The 15,442-nt window shown below is 42.2% G+C and overlaps 1 protein-coding gene across 3 annotated transcripts in view; it reads left to right on the top strand.

Moving 5' to 3' along the window:
• Positions 1-2,465: 2,465 nt before the first annotated feature.
• The window catches only part of tmem245 (transmembrane protein 245), a 35,628-nt gene continuing 22,651 nt past the window's right edge, over positions 2,466-15,442 (top strand). Inside the window, exons 1-9 of one of the 3 annotated variants that reach the window (XM_069195006.1) lie at positions 2,466-3,118; positions 5,011-5,128; positions 5,790-5,888; positions 6,420-6,539; positions 8,154-8,354; positions 8,849-9,018; positions 9,948-9,971; positions 13,615-13,719; positions 14,395-14,477. In XM_069195006.1, the coding sequence (XP_069051107.1) occupies positions 2,504-3,118; positions 5,011-5,128; positions 5,790-5,888; positions 6,420-6,539; positions 8,154-8,354; positions 8,849-9,018; positions 9,948-9,971; positions 13,615-13,719; positions 14,395-14,477 (1,535 nt within the window). In that variant the 5' untranslated portion in view covers positions 2,466-2,503. The remainder of the gene's footprint in view (positions 3,119-5,010; positions 5,129-5,789; positions 5,889-6,419; positions 6,540-8,153; positions 8,355-8,848; positions 9,019-9,947; positions 9,972-13,614; positions 13,720-14,394; positions 14,478-15,442) is intronic. The other 2 variants (XM_015357301.2, XM_015357303.2) reach the window with 2 other exon arrangements.

Below are 15,442 nucleotides of genomic sequence, written 5' to 3'. Positions count from 1 at the left end.
CACGAAAGGACAGTGAGATCTGCAGAAGTCTACCAGCTTTAAGTAGTAAAGACTGTTTTCCGTGACATCTCTCCTCACTGAGGTCAACGGAAAAAATACATTATTGTTTACAAATAGGCACCAAAGAGACACTGGTGTTAAGAGATTACACTGCTTTTATTAACAGCATATTGAAGTGCCCCCTTTTATCGCGTAGCGTGGCCAGGGGGCTTTCACATGACCTGTAACCGTCTCACACCAGATAGCAGTGGCAAATAACCTCTCTCGGTCGATTCCGGTTGGCCAGGTGCGCTTAACTGTCTTCCTCCGGGCGTGCCAACCCGGAAACCGACCGAGGCTGCTATCAATGTTATCTCACTATACTCAATGCTTCCTAAAACCTCGAGGATTTATGGAAAGGCCATTTTACTTACCTCAAGAACCGCTTACATAGGGAGCTAAAGTCACCAGGTGCAGCCAATTCCGTGATTTCCCTGTGAGAATCCGAGGAATGTGGCTCTCCTGATGAAAATGTCTCCGTCCCATAATGACTCACCTGTGCTCCCAACCACAGCGTTGCTACGCGGCAGTATCAGTTATGAAGATCCATGGATTGTGTCAGTATTCTACTGATAAATAACTTGATCTAACTATTGTTTTTTCAGCTGGTTTTGCTATTAAATGACTATCCAGTACACGTTACATGGCAGTAACTTTACTTTTAGCTTGACTTCTGTTACAAATTAAGAAGATTCTTATAGATAACTATATTGTAACGCAACGGGGGCTCAGGCGGGCGCCCTTGCCGCATTAGGTCGGCCCCTGCACCGTCCGGGGCTCGAACCCGGGACTTCCGCGTCTCTCTGCAGCGACCTAGCCCCGTGAGCTAAAGAGAGATCTCCCCACAGCCCAGTAGCTGTGGTCCTGCTATCACAGGGAAGGGCGGTGACGTCACCCGCTCTGGTACGCCGGCTCTTACACAGTGCCTGTCGGCCGTAAGCGTTACACTATATTAATGTTTGTGGAAACCAGTAAAATAGTGTAATGGGGCATAGATATCTCCTTGTAATGACTATCACATAATTTAATGTAATTTAATGTGTTTCGGGTAGCTGTGTCAGCATACTAAGAGCTGCAAAGGAACAAGTAAAGGTTTATTCCGTGTTGGAAAGAAAAAAACAATGTTTCGGCTGTGGAGCCTTTTTTGGCTCTGCCAGTGTGACACCCGAAGAATGCTCCACAGCCGAAACATTGTGTTTCTTTTTATCAGCATAGAACAAACCTTTACTTGTTCCAAATTCAATGTATTATAGCGCCTGAGAGGCGGGACGGAGAGCCGCGAGACAGCTTCTTCCTTTCCGTGTCTGTTAGCGTATCGCTGTATCCCCAATCCTTGTACACCTTTCCCCGGTTCCAGTTAATAAATGTGTTGTTTAACCCCTTTTCCTGAGACCTATGCCTGCTCCATTCCGTGCCGAAACCCGCGGTCGTTACAGTATTATTTCTGCTTGTAGAATTTTAGTTCAAACTAAATGTCAACAGAACTTTAGTGTATGGTTTCAAAGAATATGAGTAATAGGGTTTCTTCTGACAATAACACTCTACGATTTTGAAGAGCTGCACTGGTATTTGGCCACTAGGTGGGACTATAGACTTGAGGTACTCCAACAATGTATTTCTGAAGTTAGTCTGTCGAGATGTTCCAGAAATCCTTCTGTGCACCCATTTTAAAAGAGAATTACAAAATGTTACACATTTTGAATGGTACTAGCGTGGTGCCTTGCTAGGGCCAGGACCATGGGTTCAATTCCTGTGGTGCTACTGGTGTGGATTTGAAATGCTCTCCCTGTGTTTGTGTGGATTTCCTGCAAACGTTCAAAGACAAACTGGTAGGTAAATTGGCTTCTGGGGAAATTGGCCCTGGTGTGAAAGTGTGCATGTCTGTGTGAGCTCTGCAATGGGCTGGAGTGGTTAGCAAATTAATGAAGGATACAAATTTCATCTTACATGTGTCTTCCAACAGATGCTTGAAACTAGTTTTTTTGGGGCACTGATGTAGTTCAATAATTTTATTAGTCTCACTGTAAGTGCACTACTTATCGCTTCAAAAAATGCATAAAGTGTACATTAAATCATAGTCATTTTGGTAGTAGGTGCACAGACGGGGAAATTCATTATGCTGATGAATATTTGTCGGCAGTGCAGGTGATAAATTGGCTAGTCACAAGCTAGCATGTGGTGTGATGATTATTGTTGGAAGCATTACAAGTGGTACATTTGACGTGCATGACTTGCACCAGCTTGTAGATTCTGTCTTGAGTGCAAAAAATCAATAATACAGATTTGGTCTAAAGTGTCCCGTTTTAATCCTTTTAATTATGTTCCATGTGTCAATACATGTGTCCCGCATTTCGGGCAAAGAAAAAAAACACTACACTTCCCATCCTGCTTTGTGCCGCCAACTACATCCTGTTACAACCGCCTGAAGGTGCTGGTATCCACGGATACCACAGCAGTTGGGAAAATGGCAGAAAAGGAAGAGCCGGGGCCGGGCTGTGAGCCGCCCGCAGCCCAGGAGCCAGAGCCCGAAAGCCCGCACGGTCTTCGCTCCCCTTCCGTGACCTTCAGCGAGACGGTGCAGCCGGCGGTGACAGGAATGGTGTCACAGCTGTTCATGCAGCCGCCGCAGCTGAAATTTGACAAAAACATCAAGCAGGCCTTCTATAACACCGGGGCAATGATCTTCGTAGCGATCTGCTGCGGGGCTGCCGTGTTGGTGTACTTTATACTGGAGGCCTTCCTACGACCACTGCTGTGGGCTGTCCTATGCGGCACTTTCCTGCACCCTTTTAAGTACTCGCTCGCCCGAATCGGCCGGTCGTGGCTGTCCAGTTTGCAGGACACCGGCACGCCGATCGTGCTGGGCACTTTGCTCCTGCCGGTGTGGTTCTTTAACTACGTGGTGGAGATGCTGGGGGCATTGGTGCTAGAGAAGCTCAAGATCCTGCTGGTGATCGGGGCTGGTCTCCCCCTAGTTTGCTTCTTTTACTACTTTGGGAGCGTGATTGGGATACAGGTTATAATCGGACACACCTGCGAGATCATCTGCGGCGCTCTGGATTATTTCAAGGCGACCTGGGTAGGTACAGCGAGCGCCACACCCCCGTCCGTAGTAAACACGCAATTCCTTTCAGGCAGGCGAAGGGGGCGTACTTATTTTCCCAAACACTTCCAGCCACGTGGAAAGAATTGGCCGTCTTCGTTAAAGCAACAAATTCCATATTTAGTGTGGTTCGCATCTTTTACTCAAAATCGTTCTTTGAGTCTATTAAAATAATTTATTTTTGCGTTCTCTGGACTGGCCTCTTGTTTTATTCCTTTGCATGAGGTTCGTGTGACTGTGCCGCTCCAGCATTTTACAATCTGTTGGTTTTTACATATGGTTTTTTAAGATAGGCTGTATATCTTGCTGATTCTACTTAGTGCGATTGTGGTCTGAAATAAAATCACGTTTTCCAAGTGCCGTTTGGCATGTTGGAAATTAAACTTTTGCAGTGTTAATGGAGCTACCGAGAGCAGCACAGGATTTGTATTTAAAAAGCTCGGCCTTTTCTAATTATAGCATACCAGTTTTTCTGCAAGTCTCGGAAACGCTTAAATAAGGGGGAAAAACTTCTATACGCTAAGGGTTTGTTTGACTCTTGCAGACTTCAAGTATAAATAGATCAGACCGTCAGTGGGTTTGCTATACTTGTATTGTATCTTCAAGGATGAGTTTACATTGTGAAGAATTTGTCTGCTACTGTCACTCCAAAGGGATTAGTCCAAGGACAGTCGATCCTGCTCTCTAAAAGCCACGATCCTCAAGGCTTTACAGATCACCCTTAAACCGCCACTTTGTAAAGCCTTGGAATACTTGACTTTTGATGAATTAAGTCTGTTAATTAGTTCAATTAGTTAAGAATCTTCCATGTTCTGGATAACCTGAAAGCGTTTGTATTTTATCATTTCAAATGATCGCAAACGTACGTATTTAAATAAGTCGCCCACACAGAGTAAGTAGTCAAAACGAAGTTGTTCCCAGGGTTTACAAATGAACGCTTTAAGGGTGACAGAGTGTTAACCTTACCTACACTTGAATATAAAGTGTCCCTCTTTCCCTTGCAAGCATTTTTTGTGAGGTGGCATTGAGGTTGACTTTAGTCCTTTTGTCTGAAAAATGGTTTGCAAATGCAATTAATAATTATTATATTACCACAGTTCTGCCAGTTCAGCTGCATGTGTACCATCATGCCTAAATGGCTTCAGACACGTTAACTAGCCATAGAAGTTCAGGTAGGTAGCTGCGTCTGCATGCGTAGACTGCAAGGAACAGGTTAAAAGACAAGAGAAATAAAAAGAAAATGGACAACGTTTTGGTTGTAGAGCCTTTTTCAGGTGTTGCCTCGGAGATTGTCGCCTCACCTCAAAGGAAGGCTCTATAGCTGAAAGGTTGTGTCTCTTTTCTTTTCCTTTCAGCATGGATTAAACCTGTATCTGTACCTTTACTATACATGTCATTTTGTGGGTGACATCTGCGTGAAAACTGTAATAACATTCTTAACCTTTTTTTTTTCATTTAACACACAGTATTGAAAAGACCAGTTGCCTAGCATTTCCCTCTTTTGCAGCTTGAAAACACGAATGGCTTATTTCAGAAAATGATTGGAACACTTTGTTCTGAGTTTTTAAAAAAAACAACTCCTTACTTGAACAAGCAGTTTTCAGGTTGCGTGACTTCGGCTCCCCCCATAATAAGGGTCGGATGTCATTGACAAAACTTCACATTAGCGTTTGTCTCGGTGCCCGGAGAGCACGTTTTCAACCCTGCACAGCGGCAGGTGGAAATGTGAGCGGTCTGGCCAGTTCACAATGTGTGACCCACGTGGAGATGTAGCATTTCTCCTGATTCAGTTCGTCGTGGTGAAATGTGAATGTTTCCACCCTGCTGAGGAGTCCCTGTACAGTGGGCTCATGTCTGTGCTCCCCCAGGTGTGCACGTTGGTGGCCGGATATGTGCTGGCTGTGATTTTTAAATGGAGCCCCAGCACAGAGCGGTATCTGAGGGCCATCTCAGTGCCTGTGTGGACCGTGCTGCTCTTCTACCTGGGTGAGTTGACATCATCTCCTATCGCAGCTTCTCCAAGTTAGGTTTTTAAAAATGTCTTTTGGCCGAACCTTGTATGTTCCTTTTCCAACTGCCGGTGGCGTTTTCTGTGTTTTTACTGTCCACTGTCGTGCATTCACAGCATTTTTGTAGTAGTTTTACAATGTTTTCATTGTGCATTTGATTTGCCATGGTTTTTAATGGTATGCATGATGCTTTATAATAACTCGTAGTGTGCTACCTGTTATGCTTTTATTGATTATCTCATGGTGCTAAATACAGTGTGGTGTAATAGAGCAAAATGACGTCATCAATTTTATTATATGAGTAATGTACACTGATACTTTAAATTTTTCCAGATAAATAGGCAAGCACCATATTTATTATTTTCTTATCTATGAAATTTTGAATATTGGGTTTTTGGGACTAGTTTTGATTATTCTTGGCAGACTTCAAATTAGTAGTTGTGGCCTAGTAGTATATGTCTGAATGGCCCCTTCTTTTTTGCAGACTGTTCTGAGGTTTCAGAGGTGGATATGGCAGAGTGGTGGTCCCTCTTAGTAAGGGTGTAAAAGCTGTTATGTAGTGGTGGAGCTGTCATCGAGACCCTCAGGGTGGTAGTTGCGATAGTTATGTCTCACGAGGCTCCTCTCTGTCTCTCCAGCTTCTGTAACTGGCTCCTGGAGGATCCCTGTGTTTGTCATCGTCTTGTCTCTCCTCCTTGTGGGCAGCCTGCATGAGAAACAGCAGGTCCAGGGCAAGTGTAAGTGCATCCCTTTTGCACTGAATAGGTCTTTCTGTATTTATTGTGTACCAGCTAAAAGTCTCATTGAGAAGATTGAATGTTTGAATATTCAGTTGCCATGTTTCAGAGCGGGCTGGAATGTAAGCTTTGGCATTGAAATTCCTTTGTTTTTTTGCACTCTCTGAGCCAGCTCCATCACAGTTTGTATAAAAGTGAGCATGCAAGCGAAGTTCCAAGATCTAAAATTAGTGTAGTTTTACATTACTAGTGGTAGTGGAGAATTAATGAAACAATACACTCAGCACAACTTGTTTTCCAGCTCTATTATTTTAATTACACAGACTACATCACAAGGTTAATGATGTTTTAATGATCACCTCTCATGAATCATGAATGCTGCACGTTGTTTGTCTTGAAATCTTTGAGAAGCCACAGGGTGCATATAAAAGTGGAAATGATTGAATGCAGTCTGGAGAGCAATGTGTGTGTTGGGCAAACAATTGGAGATTTTACAGGGACACCTTAACCCTCTTGTTTGTGTTTATCCAGCTGGGGAGCTGTCAGGCAAAGTCCTGTCCATTGCTGCTAACACCATCTTCATGGCCATCTCCTGTACTGGCTTCACAGAGCAGGAGCCGGAGGACGAGACCTCCAGTTCACAGCCTGAGGGTAAGTGGGGGCCTTGTTGAGGCAAACTGGGTGTGACAGAGCAGATAGGAAAAGAGCAACAGGCGTAATAAGTTTTAATAAACCATTCAGAACCAAGAGTTGTTATGTGAGTAGGACCTTGTGTGTTCACTAGTGATTTGTTACTCTTCCTTTTAAAAAACGAGTAGTAAAAACCAAGAAATGGTATTGTTGTCTTCACACTCTAGAGAATATTGTTAAGTACATTATACAATGTTTAAAAAACAGTTTTCTTATTTTAGTGTTTTAAGTGGTCTGTCCTGGTCTACGTAATTCTCCTCTAGGAAAGGAATGCACAGTCTCCTTCCTTGTAGACCTCTCCTCACTTGGTTTTACTCACACACATGTCCTCTAAACTCATAAGACCTTCTCACCAGCTCGTCACTTTGTCTGAGTTAATCACCAGGCACTGGGGTATTCCGCTTGATTAACTCTGTGTTGCCCAATTCTCAGTCTTCACTTTCACTCATGAATTGGATCTTTACTAATCTTTACTAAACACCACCAACTTTTTCCATCTGATCCTATTTGGCCAGGGGCACTTCTGTATAACCAACACTTTTGCCCCTAACAAAGCAGCAGTTGGTTTGCTCTCATTTCACCCTCTACAAGACTGCCCCACCAGACTGCCTATCTGTCTGTGGATTTTAAGGCACAGGGAGAACTTGTGGCTCAAGCTGTGCCGTCTAGACTTCTCTCTCTGCACCGATATGCTGCTATCTTGATAAAGGATGCTCTACTCCTCCAGTTAACAACATGATCAGCCAGCCCCAGTTTAGCTGGCCAGCCCTTTCCTTGGCAGCACTCTTCAATACCAATGCGACTGGCAAACATACTACTCTGCATGCTGCCTGGCCAGCATCTGTGACACCCTTCAGTACAGCCTAAGCTGTATTTACTACTGTTACAAGCCTATTAATTAATTCAGAGGACTGGATCATACCACACAAACCCTATGCTAACAGCTCCTTTTCCCCTACATGGAATTTCACTCCCTCTGAGTGCCAGTTACTCATTCAGACCAACTGTGATTCATTCTGCAGGTCTCCTTTTAAACAGGTGGGCATTTGATTTTGGGTATATTTTCATTAGTATAGTTCTTAAATCATTTATTTGGGACTCAGTGCTGAATTTACAGCAGACTTTAAAGTACATTTTAAATGTGCTTCCTAGTGACACCACATTGAGACAAAATACTGCAATGGATTCACCCCCTGAAATTGCTGTCTTATTTAGTTTTTTAAAGTGAATATATTTAAATGGGTAAAAGAAATATCAGCTAAAAGTGCACAGAGAGATCAAAAGTTAGATTTCACAGATTTATCCTCTATGACCCAATGAGATCACAGGCTTCATTTTGTTATTTCTTATTCATATAATCTGTCTGCTGAGGGGTCGTTCATTAATTCCTACAGCTTCATTGCTAAGCAGACTTTACTATGTATTCATAGGACAGTGAAAGCAGTGGCATTGCAGAATTGGAGGTTGTACTTAGAAACAGATGGAATCTAAGCTTTCTGTCTTTTGCTGTACGGTTGTTCATTTTTTGTTTTCTGACTAGATAATGGCGTGGGACTTCTGGCTTGTCTCCTGCAGATTCCTCCAGTAGTGGGAGCCCCGGCTCGGGCTCTGCTTCCCCCAGCCGGGCGGCTAGGCGACCACGCCCAGAGCTGCGCTCGCTGCTGAAGCGGAAGAAGGCCAGCGACATCTACTTCGTGCTGCTGGTGTGGGCAATCATCATGGTGCAGATCTGGCTCAACCTGTGGATCCTGCAGCTGCTGCCTGTCCCCGTGGCTGGTAAACCTGTCCGCTCCCTCGCGCTGTTTCCTGCTGATCCGGCATCTCATCTGGCTTTATATTTAAACAATGTACTGTTGATGAAAAAGTCCCTCATTGTACTGTAGCTTTGGGTGCATTCATTGTACTGTAGCTTTATTTGTTTCTTTTTTTTGTGAGTGATTGTCTCAAGATCCTCAAATTTAAATTATATTACTGAAAATGACAGCTGTGAAGAATATGGTTGACTGCAAATACAACTTGCCAGGTCAACAGTGTTAATGATTTCATTGCCTGCAGGTCCAGTTAAGATGCAGAGGTTTAAGGCAGGTTAGGTTTTTGTCAGCCTACTAGTAGGAAATCAGCTTCACTCTTGGAATGTTTTATTAACTATTAAGTATTTTCATCAAGTAACCGATTTCTTACAGTTCTGTACAGTATTGAAATGTGAATGCATGCATGGACTCAGGATGGGTGCTTATCGACATTAATCCCGATTTATATGCTCTTCACAGTGTGGGTGCTGAAAAAGTTGGTGGTGCACTTTGGCCTGATGGACTTTGCAGAGAGGAGCTTGGCATCTTGGTGGGCAGTGATAGCAAAGTTTATGCAGGAGCGCCAGGATGCCTTGGCTCCAGGACCCATTAAGGGCCTGGCACACTTCCTCCTAAAGGTGGACACAAAGGTAATGTCACACACCCTCTGTACTGTCTGTGCCGAGAGTTCAGGACTGTACAACAGTGTACCTGCTGAGAACACCCAAAAGTGCAGAGCAACACAGCTAGGAACCACAACAGCCATGGCAGCACTGTTCAGCTGCTTTTCATTGTGCAAGTATCAAAATCAAAATAATAAGCCTGCATATCACAAGTTTCACTGAAAGTATTTCACCATTATCACTAATTTTCAGAGATACTTGACATCTTCTATTGCTTATTAATTCCAAATGCAGCATGAGTCTGTGTGCAAGTCAGAGTCTGACTCTCCAAGAGAATTCTTCACATGTGCCACCCAGTGTTCCACCAAGGCTGTCTGAGCATGTGAGTCTGACAGGCTTGTAAGCACTGAGGTGGACTCATCTGTGACTTATGTTGAAAGCAGAGTAGCCACCAGTGGTAATCAAGTGTTTGACTCAATTGTTGACAAAAAATGCACTTTTAATGAAAAAAATCAGTATTACCCTTAACATGGATTCATAAGAAAGATCGATAATCAGGCATTTCTTCATGCTTGTTTCCTATGGTCAGTTTCTCAGGTTTCTATAAACTTGAGAACTCTTTTGTTATGCGCGTAAATGAAGTACACCGGAGATGGCCGGCGCTGACTCATTAGGAAACCAGAACGTGCTGGGCTAAACATAAAACTGTATAACAAAATATCGTAGTGAGCGTTCACTTCTAAATTCCAGTAATCTAAACGCTTTTAGAGCTCGGATTCTTTTCCTTGAATCTCTCCACGCCAGAGGACTTTTTCTTGGCTCCTCGTTTTCACTCCTCCTGCGGTCAAAGCCCCCTCTCCCGACGCGTTGAAATTATGTGATGCATGCCTGTCACCTGTGCCCATGTCTGATCTCTCCAATAATCCCCCCATGTCTTCTTGTCTTCTTCCTGAAAGCTGTGGCATTGGCTTAACAAGCAGGTAATAATCTGATGGTTGTAATCTGCAGTACGAGAGAGAGAGAAAGTGAGTGAGAGTGTGATTTGCGCTCCCATTAGAAGCCTGGACCTAAGCTTTGTTCCATTCACCCTGTCAGACTTTGCATTCCTCCTGATTTGCTGCTTAAGTCATGGGCTTTCAGTTGTTTTAGTCGTGTTGCTATCTAATGCAGCAAGCTATGGAAGGTTGATATTTTTTCTCTGAAGCATACCCTAGAGTTCCAGCTGTGTAGCTGACATTTATGAATGCAAATTAGGTTTTTGAATAAGGTACAGGAAGGATCAATTCTAAATGAAGCTCTTCTGGTTATTAAGAGAATGCTGTTTTTTAATCAAGATGATGAAACAACTGTTTTTTTGCCTAAATGTGGCCCGATTCACTTTCATCCTCACAGATATGACATGACAACTTTAGAAAACAAACTAATGCTCAAAATGTAGACTTGCTGGTATCATGAGGAATTTTAGGGTATGATTTTTGTCCCTCACGTCAATATCATTTTGAAAAAAAGCATATCTGTGATATGTAAGAGAAGTACAACATCATCTTTTTTGACAATTCAGATTTGTCTTTGATAAGTGTCATTTTTGTATCTTGTCTGGAGGACATGACTGCTTATTAGTAGAGACATCAATACAATTTGTGCTCCTGTGCTGCCTAGAATAAAACTACAAAATAAATTATTTTCAAGAAAATAGATTCTCATCAGATAATTGTTATGGTTACACAAGCAATCTGAAGACCTGTAGAATGGTTATAAATGAGAGGAGGCCTTTCATATAGTTTATTTTTTCGGAAGCTAATTGATCTAAGGAACATTTCTTTAATCTTTAGAACAAGCAGCAAACATGAATTAAATTAGTACATGGTTTATATACATAATAACAAGTACTTGTTCCCTGGAGTATCCACTCATACCTCCCTTGAGCTGCTGAAATAAGCAATGAGTTTTGTAGCTTTATTTGCTGAGATGTGTAGTTCAGTTTTAGCTGTGTTTGGCAATATAATTTCCTTAGGTGGACCAGAAGTGAGCTTTCTTGTTATTTAGGCTCCAGCCTACAGAAAATGAAACCTTCCATAGCTTATGCTTCTGTAAAACTGGTTGGCTTGAGTGGTTCTGATGCATGAAGAGCAAACACACCCTTTTAGACTGTTGTGGGCTTAATCTCAGGTCTCTGGCCACAACTAGAGTTGGTTCTTGGTGTCATTTCATAATGCTGAAAGTGTGCTGTTTTCCTGTATAAAACCATTTAAAGCTGTGGTCCTGACATCTGTAAATTCCTGTTCTGAGCTCCTGTGGCTCAAGAGTCAGTGTGTCAGAACGTCAGATTAAAGGGAAGCTGTTCTTCCGAGGAATCCATCTAAGAAAGGTCAGCTGAGAGCTGCCTTCTCAGGTATTTGATCTTATCTGACACAGGCTGGAAGATGTCTAGCTCTTTGTTAGTAATGCAGCACACATGAAAATGCTCTTTCTTTGCTGGGTCTCTTTGTTAGTACTGCCCCAGGAGGACTTCAGTTCAGAGCTTGGTTTTGGCATTTATTTTACTGTCCAGTAACAGATTGCTTAACTTGGAAGTCAGTTAACATTCTATCACATTTTCCCATGCTAGGAGGCCCAAGGAGAGTTGTCCTACAAATTCAAGGTATTAGCTGTTTGCGTATTTTTATCGCCGCGCCTATGAGCAATGAACTCTATAACAATGAACAAAAGCTTGAAAATAATGAGGACATCTCACACAAATGCAAAATAGTAATCTCGTTCATAAAAATGATCACTTGTGAGACTGCAATGAAATATCAACTTAAAATAAAAGTGTTGTTAAACAAATAGGGAGTACTATGCAGAGCATGTGCTGTTGTTGAGGGCAAGATGTCGTACTTGTGTTTATTTGCACTTGGAACAGGAAGTGGAGCTTGGATAAAATATTCCTGTGCTCTGTTGCTTTGGCTGCAGTATTCTGTTTGCATACTTAGGGCCTCTTAAACAGAAGATCATGCTCACCAAACTGTACTGTCATTCTGGGGTAATTACTATGACAGTGAGTCACACAGATGTTTGTTTGTTGATCTCAAGCAGTGAATATATTAGTTCTTTAATACCAGTTATTTAATTCCTCATTTATTGCCAACATCCTTGCATGTTTTCAGTTTTGATCTCTTTGACTATTTGCGGCGTCAACAAACTATTCCACAAATACTCATTTGAAACATGATTCATTGGAAAGAATTATGCTTGGCAGGATTGGGAGGCAACAACATTCTGAAGTCTCTCTGTTCAGCATGGAGGCACTGAGTTAACAGTACCTCCTCACTGTCTACTGTTTCTGGAATAGTTAATATTGCATAAAGATGCTAAACTGGTAATAAATAATCACGTGTGACAAAATATTAAAGGACAAGTCAAAACATATAATAGGATTCCTTTCCCAGTCATTAAGTCAGATTATCAAGAGACTGGGTGTTTCTTTTTAGTGAAAATGACCTATAATGCTTTGTTTTTCAAGGTAAATGTGCGCTTGTTCTGAGTTTAATCTGTGTACTCTAAGTTAACTCAACATAAAATTTAAATTCCCAAGGCATGCTATTCAGTTTAATAGATCAGTGTAGCATGAGAAAGCGACATTCATGTCTTTAATCATCACAGGACAGCAGGGTATGTGTGACCTAAGGAGGGGTGCAGTACAGAACTCTCCTCTCAGTCTCCATTAACTTCACAGTAGGGAGTTAGGTTATTGTGCACATTAACATAGAGAATCGATGGAATAGACACTTGGAAAGTAATGCGATATAAACAACAAAAAACATTTAATAAAGTGTGTTAGAGACAATGATTCAGAATGCAGTAAGTATTGAAACAGGCAGGGGGGTCTGTCCACTCACAGGGGCATCAGATATATGGCAGTTCCGTAGCATGTGTTTTTGCAAATGTTTCTGAAAGGGATACATACAGGAAAACAACATGAATTTAAAACTATGACTAACACCTGTGGCATCTTTACAAAAAATAGGACAGTAATCCACTTACACAGTCCAAAATGGTCTTTTGGTGACTTCTCCTGATTTAATGTGTAAGTGTGACAGGATAATATAGCTGGAGAAACCTGGGACTCATAGCTTTCAAGTTTTGACTAGTGTCTGTGTATTTATTTTCCAGAGCACCTTTTACTGGCTGAACTGCTGAAATGTTTTAGAGCCAAACGAGGAAAGACCGCTCACTGCTCACTGGATGCCATTGTGGAATAGCCCAGAGGGCAGAGTGGGAGTGTGAAAAAAGAGATGAGAATCGGCGGCACTCATTCCCGTTTTAAATCATCTTATGTCATTTATTGTTCATTGTGAAAACTATCACTAGCTGAGAGTTAATCAGACTTTATTAACTCGTCTGTTTAGACTTCTGATTTCTGTGGGTGGTGGGGTCTATCTGATAGAGCTATGTTGATCTTCAGAAAACATGGATGCTGGTCACACTTTTTGAGCAGACAGAATTGGTCCATGCCACTAGCACTAGAGAACTATAGACACAGGTTTCTCCCGGTATCCAGTCACTCTTGCCTGTCAGAGCCCTATTCCCCTGAGAGACAGCCCCTGACGACCCCTTTTTCTCTTTCTTTATCTCTCTCTTCAGATGATTGTGTGGCTTGAACGCTCCCTGGACAAGCTCATCAGCATTTTCATCATCTTCCTCCTGGTCATGGGCACCTTGTTACTGGCTCTGCTGCTTACTGCCAAGGTATTGAGTGTGCAGTGTAGGGGGTCCATGAGGGTAGAGGTGCATTCAGGCACGGGCTAAAATTTGATCTCTGAAATAGAGGAGAATGCTATAGAAATCAAGCTGTAGGGGCAGTGTCAGATCAGTCCTAAAGATGTACATCAAAATTTGTCCAAAATTCATTATGATTTTTCAAGTTGGAAAGAAACTCTTAATAGGTTGATGTGAGTGAATGGAGCAGCACTTGTGGCTGCATTTTCAATATTATTTGAATCTGCCTGGAAAATTTTGCATAGTCAAATGCCACCTCTCTATCCATTTTCTAACCCCTTTATCCAATACAGAGTAGAAACGTATCCTATCACGCGACAGGTGCAAGGCAGGAGCATAGTTAATGGTCTAACTGAATTAATGTTTAAAAGATGGTACCTTTTAATTTCATTGAGACATATTTGGGTATCAAAAGTTTCCATTTCCATTTATGTACACTAAAGTTTATATTACAGTAATATATAGTATAGTAAATATGATAGTCATAATGGTAATTTAGTTTATGGTAATGGTAGACCCTGACCCTAGCTCAGGGTGTAAACAGGAGTAGGGATTGGCAGGGAGGTGGTGTGATTAGAGCCATGTGTTTCAGTGCAGCTTTCCAGGAAGGTATCAGGATACCTGTAATCTTCTCCCTTTCTGCAGGTTCATCATGAGAGCGTGCACATCATTGAAGTCACCAGCAACCTCATCAACGAGACCGTGTCCAATCATCCAGAGTGGGCCAAGTAAGAAACACACTCTCCAGCTGTCTTGCTGCCGAGAGAACAGCTGGTATCCAGTATACAGGCACTCTGTCGGGTACCACACCTGTCACAACTGATGTCTCTAGATTGAAAATATGAAGTGATATTAATTGGGTACAAATTTCTACTGCAAATGGCAGAATGCAGTGCCAGGTTGTATCTCATGTCCTCCTATGATAAATGAACACATGACAGCGTGGTGGCTGGCTGTGTTTGTTGATTGCAGTGCTGACATGAGGTGAATTATGGAGCAGGCTGAAATCACTTTGTGTTTAGGCTGCCTGGCTCATGTAAACCAGATCTCGGTGGGTTTCACAAGCTTATGCATGAACCATAAGTCACTGAATACCAACCCTTTAGATCAGAGGAGAAGCCCTGAATCTGTATAATGCTGTAAAAACTTTCCCTATACTGAGTTATAGCCCACACAAAGCAAAAATATGTATGATTTGTGGTCAGTGTTTTCACTTTCTTTGTTGATTAGGTGCTGTCAAACACTGGACCTTTCAAAGCACATTACTTGGAATTTGGCACAATCAGAGCAATGATTCTCATGATGAGTTTGATTTGATTATCCCTTACAAAATGAAGGAGATTATTGTAACAAGACAGGCAGTTGTGTAGTTAGTGTGGTGTTGTGTTTAGACTCCCACTGATCTTGATTATATTTACGCTGGATTAAATCAGGGTTTGTTCAGGGAACAAATGAGCTGGCTGAGGTTGGTGTGGTCCAGTTGGCAGGATTACCCCAGTGGGTTCTTCTGTGAGAAAGACAAATCAGTACCTTTTCCTGTTTCCTGTCTAAGAATTGAATTCACAACACTGCGGAAAGTAACTTGTGTTTTAATTGTTTTAGGTGCTCCTGAAAAATATAGAACAACCTCCTTTGTCAGACATTATTCTCACATTCATTTCCCAGAGAGCCTGGTGTCTTCTGGTTTTAGTTC

The sequence above is a fragment of the Lepisosteus oculatus genome, chromosome 10 (assembly GCF_040954835.1).
Source record: "Lepisosteus oculatus isolate fLepOcu1 chromosome 10, fLepOcu1.hap2, whole genome shotgun sequence".
NCBI lineage: Eukaryota > Metazoa > Chordata > Actinopteri > Semionotiformes > Lepisosteidae > Lepisosteus > Lepisosteus oculatus.
The sequence above is the reverse complement of the archived record's forward strand: the minus strand, read 5'-3'. Positions and strand labels throughout refer to the sequence as shown.